The sequence below is a fragment of the Balearica regulorum genome, chromosome 1 (assembly GCF_011004875.1).
Source record: "Balearica regulorum gibbericeps isolate bBalReg1 chromosome 1, bBalReg1.pri, whole genome shotgun sequence".
In the NCBI taxonomy this organism is placed as follows: Eukaryota; Metazoa; Chordata; class Aves; order Gruiformes; family Gruidae; genus Balearica; species Balearica regulorum.
The window spans coordinates 212,006,144-212,021,663 of NC_046184.1; the positions used below are offsets into that span (position 1 = coordinate 212,006,144).

At 39.2% G+C, this 15,520-nt stretch overlaps 1 protein-coding gene across 2 annotated transcripts in view; it reads right to left on the reverse strand.

Annotated features, from left to right (window-relative positions):
* Positions 1-15,520, reverse strand: part of SYTL2 (synaptotagmin like 2) — a 62,505-nt gene that overhangs the window by 20,386 nt on the left and 26,599 nt on the right. For both annotated transcript variants that reach the window (XM_075742442.1, XM_075742443.1), the window contains exons 3-8: positions 12,936-13,084; positions 10,095-10,221; positions 3,819-3,891; positions 2,732-2,831; positions 817-1,698; positions 7-93 (exon numbers count right to left, since the gene is read on the reverse strand). In XM_075742442.1, coding sequence (XP_075598557.1) covers positions 7-93; positions 817-1,698; positions 2,732-2,831; positions 3,819-3,891; positions 10,095-10,221; positions 12,936-13,084 — 1,418 coding nt within the window. The remainder of the gene's footprint in view (positions 1-6; positions 94-816; positions 1,699-2,731; positions 2,832-3,818; positions 3,892-10,094; positions 10,222-12,935; positions 13,085-15,520) is intronic.

Here is a 15,520-nt window from a genome sequence, read left to right on the forward strand (position 1 = left end):
GCTTACCTTGTTGAAGACTTGTAGAATTGGTATTTGACACGTCACTTTTGTTGACAGACATTTGTTCTGTCTTAGCAGAAAGCTGATGTTCATCTACAATGTAAACAAACTTATCAGAGTTAGAAATCAGACAGCCAACTCTACAAATGTTTGTTCTATCTTGAAAAATCTTTTTTTTTTTTAAACTGTTAGCAGAGAAGAAGAGTTCTCTGTCCTTGTGTTTTTGGAAAGAACCATGCTGCAGGCAATAGAATGAAAAATAAATTCCTGCACTGAGATATCCTACTGGAAGATTAGTCATATTACTTTTGGGAGTGTGAGCAGATAAGATTGGTTATCTCCATTCTAAAGAAAGTGGCTACATTGAAAGGGGGACCGGGGGGAGGACAAGCCAGCATTTTTGTGTTTAGTCCCATAAGCAAATCCCCAAATCACAACCAGATTACTACCAAGGACAGTCAACAGCAGTACACCAAAATTCTTCAGTTCCTGTGCAGACAGATCTACCAGGCCTTATGACAGGAATTGTATCGAAAAGCCATCGCTTCACCTTCATCATCCACAATAAAGGTGCCTATCCAGGCTCTGATCTGACTGTTAATTCTTAAGAATACAAATAGATCATCTAAAAAAATATTGACCACATTAGAACATTAAAATACAAAAGAGTGATTTAGAATGTAATTCTGCAGTATTAGCACATTCCTACTATTTCTGCTTCTTAATTGTTAATTCTTAGATATAAGTGATCAGAACATTAATGAATACATGCTATAAGCTATTGCATTCTGTTCTTCATTCCTATTAGTCTCTTACCAGTAAAGTTTTTGTGTGACTTTGATTCATCGCTCAAGAACTGGTTGGCTTCATTCTCACAAGTCTCATCAACACTCAGTTCATTATTGCTATTTGGCAGGATATTGCTGGAGGTCTTCTGTGGAGTTTCAAGTTTCTTAGGAGTAACTGTCTTTGTCTGCAAGGTTTCATTAACCAGGAAGACTGACCTATTAGTATCACAAGGACTGGATGCCAAAGTATCATTTTGTAAGCCATCTATTGTTTTCACTTGTAAAGCTGATGAATAGGTTCCCAAAGGCTTTACAGCAGACATTTGCTTATTCCCAAATGAATCTGATCTAACAGCATCATTTCCACTACTCTTTATTTCGTCAGATTCTAACAAATCAAACTCTCCTTTTTCTCTACCATGGTGTAGCTGTGGGCTTTGCAAAGGTTCTCCTTTATCTGTACTAGATGAAAACCTCACTTGTTTTAGTTTTTCCAGTGAAATCTGTGTGGAATCTTCTGCTTCTTCTGTAAGAGAGTTCTTCTCAGCTTCTCCTTCAAAAATAGTTGCGGTAGGAAGACCATTCTTCTTCTGAACATCTAACATCTGACTAACACGAACTTCTGAGTCAGTGGAACTTGAACTTGAACTGCGCTTCAGAATGCCCCTGGGCGGTGTACCAATGCCATTAATCCTCTCGGTCCGTTTGGCTGGTTTTGGAACAAAGTCTTCTCTTTGTGACACTGGATCCGTTGCTTTGTGAATTAATTTTCTGGCTTTTGGGACAGGACGCTTAACTAGTCCTTTCTGTGATTCATCAGTAGGTTCTACAGAAGGCTTCTTATGTTCCTCTGTTTCATCATTTACTAAGTTTGGTTTAGGTTGGCTCTCTTTTGAGGGTGACAAAATTTCTGTAAGACATATATAGAGAACAAATCATGAGTTTACATGACATTCACCTGCATAGACAGAGGGGAATGACAGTGCAGATGTCTAGAATGCAGTGATTATATTGGTTTATTAAAAACATCTGCAGTAAAACACAGGAGAAAATTCAACATAGGCATTGATTACATTGTATGTAACAGGAAGTTTTAACAGATTAAAATCCTGCAGTTATTTCTTATTCTACAATTATTAACTACTTGATGATTCCAAAGATAGAGAGCACACCAAATTTTTGATCAGTTTTTTCCCTGAAAGAGACAAACCTTGCAGGGAATGACAGCTTTTGAATACACAAACATGTCTTCAGGTTCAGAACATAAACAGCAACCTACAGAAATGGAAACAGGCTATTTCTACATTCCAGGTAAAATGCAGAAATGATGTCCCAGTAGGAAAATGAATTTTTTTTTATTCCTCACGTGCAAGTCTTCCTTTTTCCTGCTAGCAAGCTTCATAACAGAGGCAGAAATTTCCACATATGAGCCTCGAAATTACAAACTCAAATGCCTGTATTGTGATATATCATCACTCATCTACTTGCTCATAGAGAATACTGCGGGAATGGGAGGATGTGAAAACAAACAGGACTGAGAAAACAAGGAAAAAAATAAAGATTAACAAGAGCTAGGCTTCTTCTGTTGAGCCAACAGCAGCAATGACTGGAAGGTCATAAAGACAGCTACCCCAAATTCAAGGAAATGTCTCTGTTCTCAAAAGCAATTCAGGACATACAGCCCTCTCATGGAGTGCTTAATGCTGACTAGTACTGTGAGTAAAAGAAAGGAAGTAAAGCTCATTTAGTCACATAAACTGCCACTTCCTGAGCAAATTCCCATGTTTTACATGGGGTTTGAAATGAACTAATTGACAACTCCAAGCAGTTAAGATAAAACAGGTTTTGGTATCTTACAAAAACCAGCAATGAAAAAAAGTAAAAATAACTTCCACATAAATCACCAAGAAATTCATAGTCATATGCTAAATAAGAATATTTACCCTTATTTGATAGCTGAGGTAGAACGGCTGGTCTGTTTTCTAATTCCCCACTGTTCAAGTTATCACCTGATGTAGTGAAATTAAATGGATTTCTCCTTTGCTAAAAAAAGGAATGAACATTATAATTGCAGTCAAATTGTTTTATCAGTACAGCCTTGACAAAAATAAATCAAAGTGCAGTGATTTCCTCTGCCTCATTACCCTGTCAGCAAAGAATCTGAAAACGTGCCTCTTAAATTGGATAAATGACAAAAAAACTAAACGCTATGAACCAGGGAACCATCAGAAGCGCTAGTGATAGCCTCATCCTGTTCTTTTTGAAGTCACCAACAGCAGAGATAAGCCATCACTTAGAGACACTTGAAAATCCGAAGTTGCTGCAAGTTACATAATTTTATCTCTACTTCTGTGACTTTAGAGATATTGGAACACAGCAAGACAATTCTTTTGAATGGCTGAAGAGACGGGAAAATGTCAAGCACAGACAGCCACTGATGATAGCCATAACAGCGTTTTAGCGCTCAATTTTTATTCGTTTCCATTATCTCCCTCCAGAACAAGAAATAGTAATTTTTTTCCAACTTATTATCTTTCTTCCTCAAATCTTTAATTATCTTTATCACTGAAGTTAAGAAACATACAAAATGCAAAAGATAACTTCTGGTTATGAAGACAGGCTGAGAGAGTTGGGGTTGTTCAGCCTGGAGAAGAGAAGGCTCTGGGGAGACCTTACAGCAGCCTTCCAGTACCTGAAGGGGTCTACAGGAAAGATGGTGAGGGACTGTCTACAAGGGCATGGAGTGATAGGACAAGGGGTTTAAACAGAAAGAGGGTAGACTTAGATTAGATATTAGGAAGAAATTCTTCCCTGTGAGGGTGGTGAGGCACTGGAGCAGGTTGCCCAGAGAAGTTTTGGATGTCCCCTCCCTGGAAGTGTTCAAGGCCAGGTTGGATGGGGCTTTGGGCAACCTGGTCTAGTGGAGGGTGTCCCTGCCCACAGCAGGGGAGGTGGAACTAGATAATCTTTGAGGTCCCTTCTAACCCAAACCATTCTATGATTCTACACTATATTCAATACCAGCCATACCTTTACTGGTGAGACTGCTGCCTTCGTAGATCTTTCCTCTGGTTTGTCTAACACAGAGGTTATTGGTTTAGAACTGCAAAGAAAAAAAACATACAACAACTTCAGCAAACAGGACATTACTTTAAGTCTTTTTGAAAAAGCAAAACAAAGATTCACTTGTACATACTGGAATATAACCTCCTGGCACCTAACATTTTCTATTTAGCCCATTCTCATCAAATTTAGAAGCAAATCTTCTCCTTTCCATAGCAAGGGGATATACTTGCTGCTTTGTTCCCTTGCAAACATTTCTTTGCTTGTTCAAGAATTCAATATCACTTCTACTTGGCATGACAGAAACCATATTTTTGATATCTTTTAGACTGAGCAAGCTTTATGTAAATACAGCCACTCTCCAAACAATATCAGGGTTGCAGTCTCCATCCTTGCCCTACATTTATACTTCTAGGACTGAAACCAAAGTGGTAGAAAGAGCCAAAATCTGATAGCGTTCTGCAAAGTGTCCAAGTCAGAAAAATCAGAGGAACTCCATCACCACTATAGCAAAGATGTTACATGCCACAGATGGCTACACATCCCCTCAGATGTACAGCTTATAATATCTATAAAATCTGTGGTTTGATAGCACAAATGAAGTGAATCATTACTTGTGATCCTGACTAAGTATAGGCCAGGTAAGGAGAAATTAAAACAGCTAGAAGAGACAGCTCCTCCATTATATCAAGAAATGTTTCATCTATTTGCAGAATGATGCAAGGGGTTTTTTTCCCAAAACACTCAGATTTTTATAATTTATCTAAACATCTCAGATATGAAAAAGGATTTGTGTTTTGAAAATGGAAGTTAGATGTGGATTTAAATATGGCCTTCATAACAATCACATTCAGTCTCTTAAGTTTATATAGAAAATGGTGGCATTAACCAAGTTACAAATGATTTTGAGGATGGGGGAAACAGTACAAGGCAGGAAAAATGAATATTCCTCAGGCAGGAAATATGACCTCAGGCTAGGAAGGAAAGCAACTCCTATGGTTTTTTTTTTCCAATATAGATGTACAAGGAGATTCCAAAGACTTTCAGATATTGATCGGTAAGCAGCAGAGCCATGAGACAATGCTTTTGAGGGCAGATGTAGTATCTCAGGACATGAAAACAGTTCCAGGTTCAAACAGAAGCTGCTTCCTCACATGGACAAAGGTCTCTCCAATTAGGTAACTAGCAACAGTCTGTCCTGCTGAGAAGAGAAAGCTATCCCATCTTCTCCAGGGTACAGTACAGTTAACCTCAAAGTTCAGAAAAAAAGTCTGGCAGCCACCCTTGAAAGGCTAGCAGCTAGCATGTCTCAGAAGTGACATCACTCCCATTTTACAAATATAAAAACTTTATGTAGAAGGTAAGATGACACCGTAACGAGCAGCCTGAACATAAGGCTAGGAAAAAAATACCATTTGTAGTCTGAGATGGAAACTTCTATATCTCTTCCTTGCTGTTTTGGTTCAGCTCTACCTTTAAGAAATATACCACCATGCACAGTGACACAAACTTAAGCTATAAGCTGAACTTGTAATGGCCACTCACAGGTGAAAAAATAAACTGCTCTTATATTTAAAAACTAACTGCAGTAGCCTCTTACATGCACATATCAGGTATAACAGATTATTATTGCTCTTCTCTGATCCTATAAGAAAAAACAATTTCTACTTCTCGAAGAGCTCACTATTGCAACTTTTCATTTCTTTTCAAAAATATCATTCTACATTACAGTTTTTAACCTTAGTTCTAATATTTTATTTTTTTAAGTCTGAAAATACATATATTTAAAGAAACTTTGTTCTGCTGAACTGGAGTTTGTGTTCTTACTTTTATGGGCACCTGTGTGCTCTTGCACTTTGTGTCTCATCTACAACATCTACTACCCAACAGGGCAAACATGAGATTTTTTTTTTTTTTTTTGTCTAGTCATGAATGCTTCAACCCTTCCCTCATTTTAAACAAGGAAAATACTGTTATGTACCCTGGGCTGCAAGAAACCGATAAGACATTCTTTGGTCCGCAGTTTTTACAGGTGAGGAGGTAACTAAGCCTCATTGAAAACACACACAATCCCACAATATTTTCATGCAATGCTACTTCAGACTTACCATAGAATTAGAGAGTGCGTTAATTTGGCATTACATACTGAAAACCCTGCTCTCAAGAGAACATAAGGTAGAGGGGGGAAACACCACACACCACACCCTGCCCCCCCCCCCAGGATCCTATAACTGTTTCACAACAAAGGGTCTGAAAATGAGTTTACCCTCAACCCATACAGATGGGAAAACTGAGCAAACAGTTCCCAGATATGCTGCCTTCACAAGGCTAATCTAAGAGAGTGTACAAAGCCAAGCTGATAAACACACCCAGATTAAAAAATTCCTGCACTGTAATTCAGTAAAACAAAGTGCTGAGAGCCACAATGAAGGCCCACACTCCACACAGAGCGGACAGGAACCAAGAGATAACAAGGCCAAGGCAGGAGCAAAGCTGGAGAAAGGGGTTATAGATTCGCAGGCATTGTCAACACAGTCTACTCCAAAATGGCCTCCCGTTCAAACAAATAAGCTTTCCTGTGCTCATCCTGAAGGGCAGAGAATCTGGTGCAAGTAAAGCTAGTGTGATTTAATGGTACTCCATAAAAGTGTCCTTGTCTATATATCACAGCACCCCTATTATTCCAGAAAAGTTACATGGATTTTAAGAATTAGGGCTTTTATGCCAGTTTGCACCCTACAGAACTCTAGGACCCACGCCTGTCACTTGTTCAATGTAGGCTAAGAATATTTTCTAGCCTAAGGAAGAAAACAACCTAAAAATCATAATTTGAAAGATAAAAACCCCTTTAACATTGCCCTTTCTTGAGATTCAGCATATAGAGAGATGGTATCACTGAACAGAGGTAATATTGACAGTCTGAGTCACTTTATGAAAACTCATTCTGTGCAGGGTTACACCTTTAAAGATACTTCACACACCTGGCCTGTAAAGGCTCTGGTATGCAAGAAAAGTACCACAGTGATATAACATCCAAGAAAAAAAAAAAAAAAGTTCATAGCTTTGTTACAGAATTTAGATATTTGGGGTGTGGGGATGAAGACCACTATGCTAATTTTTAGAATATAGTTATGGACTGATTTTTGTTCCACCTAGTATAGCAGCACCCTGACTCAACAGCAGTTGAACTGGCTCCAGGGCTGGATTTGGCCCCCAGCAATTTACAAACTGATCTGCCAGACCTGAACTTTCTTCACATTCAGTAAACTGTTTTGGTTTAAGACTAGAATCTAGAAAAAAAAAAAAAAAACAACAAAAAAAAAGGCTGGGTAATTTGTTATCCCACATCTCTGGTTGCAATCCTCAGGTTAGCAGTTCAGCCTACAAGCCAGCGCTGGCCTGAAGCCCACTCTTAGAAGAAGGGGGGAAAAAAAACACCAACAACAAAACAACAAAACCAAAACCAAAAACACCCCCCCCCCCCCCAACACCCCCCTCCAAGCTCTAAAACCCACAACTCCCACAAATGTACCCTTTAAAGTAGCACTTTAAAATGTTTTAAAAGTTCAAGTGCCTGAACCACGTGTAGCATTTGGACACTAGAAGCTGTGAACTCTCTTTATGCAATCCCAAACTCCAGAATGATACTCTGTTTCATCCTTAGTTCCAGCCTATTGCACTGCAAGAGGAACAGTCAATTAATTCCTTGCAGCTCTGCTATCCTAACAGCCAAATTAAGTAGTGTCTAGGCTTTCTCTTCCCAGGCCAACTGGTGTGGTTATTGCTTTCCCAGCATCATTTCCCCTCAATTCCTGATCAGCTGCTGCCATTAGAGACAGGCCCACAGCCACATCAGACCAGTTTCTTTCACAGTCCAGTATCAAGAGAACAGAGAGGAAGAGTATTTTAAAAACATATGGCACCTCCTGCAATTTCCCACATGCAATGCTGTGTAGACTTATCTCAGTCATTGTGAAATAAGCTTATACTGAAATCATAAGCAATGAATTGCACATGGGCCTGGCTCATTTACGTGCTTTAGCTTTGGACATTTTAGAAGTAAATAATCTGAGACATCTAATCAAGTATTTATGCAAAGTAAACACAAGTAAGTGTCCAGCCCACATATTATAGATCACTTCCTAAAGTCCACTTCCAACTGTCTCATAAATCCTGGACTATCTTTGCTTGCTTTAGAGGGAAGATCTCGAGCTATTGGTGAGAGTATGAGCGCACATGAACAAGGCATACATGCTAATTAATTTCTGTCACAATTTGGAACAAAGGGCAGGAGAGGGTCCTGGACAATAATTATCAAGCTTTGCGTGGATGTGACCTGAAACAAATCATCAAATCACCTCAAGTTAAAGACCACAATCAAGTTGCTCATATTCAAACAATTGCCTACATGTTTGTAAACTTCATTATGTTAAATATTTTTGAAGAGGCTGCCCTGGCAGTTTGATAAAGAATAATACATTTCAAAATTACACACAATTTGTGGAGTTGTAATGGTAAGAATAACATTATAAGGCTGTACTTCTTTTAAAGTATCATCATCTTTTCCTGATGTGCATGACGACATGCAAAATCTTCTAGAAGATGTATTAATCAGTAGCATGTTTGTGCTATCTATAAAGAAACAACTCCGTAACAACCTCCTGAAGGTAAAAAAGTCACCTGTAAAAAAAAAAATTACATTCAGTCACAACTAACTCTGTCAGCATTATCAGCCAACTTGGTGGGGGAAGCTAAGCTCTTTCTTGTGATAAGCAACCTTTAACTTCCTTACTGTATAATTTCATTTTTTGGTAAATCTGTAACAATGCAGTTTATTTGATCTTTTTCAGCACAATTTTAGATGTGGGTAAGACAAATATCCCTTTGAGTTCACTGATAATGATACATAAATGATAAGAAAGACCAGTAATGCAAGCCAGAGTTAAGACTTACACCAACCTTTGGTGCTGTTCATCGTGAATGTGCGTGCCCAGTTTGCAGACCACGAAAGTGAAAGATTCAAGCGCTATTAGGTATTGTACAAATGCATAGTAGGAGACAAGCCTTGCTGCAAAGAAAAAACAGATGACAGACAGAGCAGGACTTAGAAGACAGGCAAGAAAGTGAAAGGTTACACAGCTGATCAATGGTACAACCAGAAGTAAAATATCCTAAGAAGTAACTCTGGCTCTTACCTCACTCTGATCACTGAAGGCATAAACAATAGCTGTCTGTGTTACACCCTGGTTCTTGCTTCCTCAAAGGTGTTGAGGAATCTGGCCATTTAAAGACATTTAATTTCCACTCTAGCTAAGAGATCAGCACTCTCCTTCTCCAATACAGGCTTTTGGAAAGTTTTTCACACAGCCAATGAATTACTACATGTAGGTATTTTAAAAAGATGACATGTGTGTCCCTCGGAAATCAACTCAGGATATTTCAAAGCAAAACAGGGCTGTTTGGGACGTTTACAGACTTGAGATAGAGTGATTTAATACAAAATCCTCTAGTTCAGAAACTACTTACCATACAGCTTCCCTGCAACAATGTAGCTATTCAAGCATATCCAAGCTGACTGTCTTGCCTTACTCTGAATGGAAGCCTCTCCCTTCCAGAAAGACATTTATTTCTCTTGGTAGACTCTGACTTATTTTCCACAAGTGTCCAAAGATCCTGGCTCTCCTTCCACCTGAAATATGTTTGCTCTCCTTAAAGAGTCTCAGAGGTCTTAAACTGTGCACCAAAAAATCTGGAAAATTCTAAAGGGCAATTTCCCAGTCTGATTTGTCATATGATCCAAGCTTAAAATTCAGGCTGAATCCGTAGTCTGGTCTCATTAAGTGACGGAATGAGGACATGCAGAGGTTATCATCCCTCTATTACTAACTGCAGAGGACTGATCATGGCCAGCCATTCTAACCAGAAAATCCTGGTCTCACTTCTGGGCACCAGACTTAACTGTGACATGAGAACACGTGTGGGACCATTCTATACACCACTGACAACCTTTTCCTTGAAGACGTAGGTTGAAGATTGTTCTGCATTTGAATGCAGAACAATCAACAGTGCATGACAACGATTTGTCAAGCTTTCATACACAAGGATTTCTTGGGCAATTCTGAGGAAACATTTGATGACCTTTGAAATAAGAGGCAAGTACAATATTTTGGATGGAACTTACAGCTCACAAGTTCCACCAGTCCCAATACATACATACTAAGTCTGATTAAACTGACAGCTTACCTCGAACTAGACTGCAGTGGTTCTTCTTCTTGATGTTCCACAATGCCATGTAGTTCTGGTGGCACAAAGACTTCTTTATTAACGTTGCTCACCCAGCTGTTCTTTGCTTTGTTCTGACTCATTTCAGCTAAAACACGAAACAAGAATATTGTTGTCTCCCATATGTTCATACAGGATTTCTTAAGAAGCAAATACAAGTATTTACAGCCAGTCCTGTGGCTATTTCAAAAGTCCACTATACTTGAATCGTGTACAGAAGCAGATCTGGTGCCCTCTGAAGAATAATTTTTTTTAATGCTACTAGAAATGTCACATACTGCTTGAATACTTTACTCTGCTACTCCAGGTACATCTGCTTTAGACATTGAAGTGATCCTAAATGGAGACGTTTTCTATAACAACCCTGGTAAAGACTGATCCTGCAGCTCTTGCAGCTACATCGAAAATTCAACCTCAGTGTCCTGAGGGAACAAAACCAATTAAACCACAGAAAACCAGAAATATGTTGAAGTTCAGTTAATCAAGTCAATTATTCCCTTCCTACAGCAGTAAACTGGAAGTCAGTCATAACTCTCATTTAAGCAGGTAGCTAATCCATTATGGATAGAATTACCACAAGAAGTTAAGAAGGTAAGTATAAAAAACCCAAGCAAACAAAAAGCCTCACTTCATTCAGCAAATGCAAGTACATCTGCATTTCTTTTTGGGGTGGGTCAGAATCCTATTCTGATAACCCCCTTCAGAGTCAAAATACTAGTTTACATTATTTCCTCTATGGTTGTTTGCACTTCTCCAACAGTTGAGAAATAAATTTCTCAATATGCAAAAATAAGCAAGATTTTTATTCTCACGTTTGCTATCCATAACTGCAAGCAAAAATACCTTGACAGCTAATGAAACCAAGCAATTGCACATAGTTCTGGATGTACTAGTATGCCCCTTTGTTCAAGTAATAAGATTGGGAGTAATTAACCTTCCTTTAGGATAATATGGCTTTAAGTACTTTCCTTTAAGCTGTAAGTACTGTAAAATTTAGCTAGAATTTTACAGCTGATTTTCATAATCTTCAAGTCCAAAACCAGCCAAAACCACAAACACGCCATGCTAACCACCTGTGATTTTTTGCATTCTTTTCTGTTTCAGGCCTTTTCTTGTTAATTTACAAGCCCAAAACCATCACACAGTAACCTCAAACTGACTAAACCACCATTATCCAAACTCATCTCTGGGAATACAGGAATTGAGAAGGTGTAACATTACAGGATTAGACACAGGAAAACAAGGCTAAATTGTAGTTACAAAACCTATAGAAAGTAGCAAGCTGTAGTTTATCCACAGTATTGAAAGAAGTACCTTACTTGCTTCACTAGCACACAGCAAAATCCCTTAACAGAACTTTTTTAAAAAAAAAAAAAAAAGATTACATATCAGTACAATCTTGTGAGAGTACTAAGAGTCTTGGCCTTCTAAGTCAAAAGGATTTAGTAGAACTAGGGGACGTTAAGAGGGTATGTGGCTCAGTTTCTCTAAGAAAAAAATTGCTTTCTGTAGAAAGAATGACAAAATAGACCAGGACTCTTTAGATAGAAAGTCAGATGCTGAGAGACTTATAATAGAAATCTATAAAATCCTTTATGCTATATTTATATGTTTTTGTGAATATAGATCAACTGCTCACTTTTTCTCCCAAGGATAATGTTAATGGTGATCAGTTCAAAACCAGAAAAGAAGTGGTCACTTCTTATGTGGAAAACCTTCGTTTTAAAATGCCTTGAGACAGGACATGATGAAGGTTAAAGAAGCATGGCTTTAAAGAATTTTTTGAACAAATTAATGGGGGCGGGGGGAATAAAGCAAAAATACCTCCTCTATTTCAAGAGAGTCTGAGATGCAATTGGCTGTAGGCCAGTCCTGGCCTTGGAGCCTACACATGCTGCCAGGCACTAACAGCGGCAAGGTGCTGGGGAGAAGAGTTTTTGGTCTGGTCCAGTAGAGCAGCTCTTATGTTCTTTTTTGTTTTGTTTCTCTCCAAACAGAACACTGTATTTATTTCTGATGCTAGACACAATGCATTATCTTCCCACATTCTGATTTTTTTTAAAATAAGAGTTTCAGAATATAAATAATTACCAAGTGAGCACCAAGCATGTCAACATTACTCAGTATACATACAATATACTGCTACCTACTACTACATTAGTGTCTGCAACTTGTCTGGCACATGAACACAGTTGGCTTTAAGAAATGTTTCTAATAGATCATTTGAGGGCACCCACCATGATGTGGGTGCATTCAAAGGTAATTGGCATCTTGTGTCAACGTTACAGCTGCCAGAGCTCCTGGCTACATATAGTTCAGTAGTTATAATCACTAGTTTTAGCTCATGGTGCCTACCATTTCAAATGAATTTGAAGTACCTTTAGTCTCCTTAAAAATAGTAATAAAAAAAAGCCTCAGAGGGCTCAAACTGAACACCCAAAATTTTGGAAATCCATACTAAAGAGCAATTTCCTCAATCTCTGATTCTTTGCACATTCCAGGGTAGCTCACAGGCCCTCAAAAATGGAAATGAAACTGCAGTCCAGGAGTGCAGAGGGCTTTTAGTCCTGCACATAAACACAAGTCAATCCCTCTTGCTAGCAGTCATCTCACAGAATTTCCTCTTTAATACACAGCACTGGGGGAGAGGAAAGCTTACACTGTAAACTACACGGGAAATCTCTCTTCTGTATCATTTTCTGCTTGTAGAGATAGCAATATTCTTTGTGTATTTCACAGAAACAGTCTCTAAAGTTAGCTAAGAGGCAGCCTTTCCAAAACAAATATAAACCAAACGCTTACCAAGAGTGGTAGGTTTCCGGCGCATTGAAGCTCTGATGATATCTGCTCCATGTATCTTATCTCTGTGCCTCTTCGACTTTGCTTCATAAAACCACTGCCCGCTCATATTCTTTAGCTGAACATCATCTTTGACTTTTTCTGGTAAATGCCTGAGGAAGGGAAAAAATGAATAAATGAGAGACAGACACACATATGATCTACTTACCTGTGTGAACAGAATAAAAGTCAGATTTTTGGGGGTTTGGGGAGGGGAGGTGGGGGGGGTTGTTTGTTTTTAACATTGTCTCAGCATGCTATTTCCATCTTCTGACCTGTTAATACTCCTTATTTAATTATGAAGGAAGACAACGAGCTGAAGAGGGAAGAGCCTCAGCCATGTTACCCTCAGAGCATTAGCTGAAGTAACTTTTCAAAAAAAAAAAAAGCTTTACTATGGTAAATTCTCAGGCAGAGACAGCACTGGAGAAGTTGTCTCCAGTAACTGCAGATCTTGACTTCTTACCTCCAAAGGCCAGTTTTTCAAGGTTAAAATTGAGATAAGCCAGCCAGGCAGCATAAGAAGTCTATGCCAAAATTAAGTTTATGGTTGTTTTGGGGCCTTTTCAGGCTGTTCATACGGCACTATTTTTACACATATATTCTAGAAAAGTGCACGGGAAAGATGGTGCCATTTTTTCCATGGGTTACACAAAAATCCATATATCAGTACAATGAGTTACAGACGGCATCACGTGGAAGAAACAACACAATAAGTTTGTGCAGTTTATTAATCTACATGTATCCATCAAATGAACTGCAGCCATTTTAAATATTGTGAGGCAAATTTTAATAATTTGATTTCAGACTTCAGGGTCACCCTGCTTTTATGAAGCATACTTTAACAGAATAAGGAGTTGCTTTGTGCTATTTGAGAGGTTGTTTTATTTCCTCATTAGGAATACAAGATATTAGGAATATGCTTATACATGGCCTGGAGACTAACCTGCAGACCTGGAAAGTTGCTACATAGATTTAGAGAGTACTTAGCCAAAAAAAGTCAAGTCAGGCTTCACCTGCCTTCTCCATTTATGTCCTTTCTTTCAGCAAACAAGCTAATAAGAGCCCAAGAGAGAAATCAAAACAAATCAAGTTACTCAGAGACTTTAAGGTTAAACACAGCCCACATTGCTGCGGGACAGTGCTACCTTCCACAAGCTTGATGACCTTTAAAGGTCTCTTCCAACCCAAACCATTCTATGATTGGTCATCTAGTCCAACCCCAAGGAGGTTCATGCCAGTTTTATATTGCTCATGAGTTTAGGAGAAGGAACTTCTAGTGCAATCATCAAGTAACTATGATGACAGTCCTTTTACTATAGGTTGCAGATTTGACTGTCAAGTACAGACAACCATTCACAGCAGAGAAAGGACACTGAACCAGTCCTAGCCCCCACACTAAACCAGGCCATTCTCACCTGTCACTCAACTATTTCTTCATCCTTCTATGGCCAGAAATGGAAAAGCTTATTTGAATGCATCAGCTATACTAGAATTTGAAAACCTAAACTTCTTTTTGAAAGTGCTGTCAACAGCCAGTCCCTTCTAGGTGTGTAAACAACTTCTGTCTCAAATCAGCTACACACAGTTGAAGCTGCCAGGAGTTGAGATCACCACTGACATTTCTAATGCCAAGATTCAACAGTCCATAGCACTACTGGGCCATTTAAAATTTGGCCCTCCTTCTTGCTTATAACTCTGTGCTTCTCTAAGAGCCAAAATACACACTTTTCATATGCTGCAGGTCTTCCAAGTTGGAGCAGAAACACAGCAGTAGCTTCCCTCTGTCCTCAAGCAAATATATTACTCAGGTATGAGCCAACTCCTCATTGCTCAGCCAGTTTATGAGCACAGCCAGCAAGAGTAGTGGAAATGTGTCACGCATTTTACACAGATGATTGCTTCTCCCTTTCACCTTCTTTCCCATGTGCTATTTGTCTTCTCAGAACAGATGCTCCTTAGGGCTAGGGACTGGCTTTTCAGCTATTTGTACAGCCTGCAGAGCAGAAGAGCCCTGACCTCAGCTAGTGCTTCAAGGCAGTATGACAACACATGCCAAGGGAGGTTCTCTAGCTGGAAGGTACTGAGTCACAGGACAAGTATTCAATGCCCTCACCCTATTTGATTCAACCCTTTTAACCCCAGACACTGCTCACTCTTTTCCCCTTTGTATTCAACCACTGAAACTAGGGTGTGGTAGGAGACCTCTACCAGTCAGCTCAGACTGGTAAATCACTGTAGAAGTGGACAGGATCCCAGGCCTGTCAGCTGTGTCAGCCTACTTATCTGCTTGTTGGACTCTCAGATCTGCAACCGATGAACACAACATAAGCAGGACAGAAGCATGGATTTGTCATGGCTCTAGACTCTCATTAAGTGTCACCCACGGCCAACACAGCCGTCATTTTGGCTGGAAGTGGGTATCAGGCATCTTTATCCCACCCCTGCTTGCTGCCTATGGAAGTTAGTGTACCTTAACTCCACCAGCCCAACAGGCCTTCTAGACTTTGGGAGATAATTATGCTTGCTAACAAAGGTATAAATGTGCT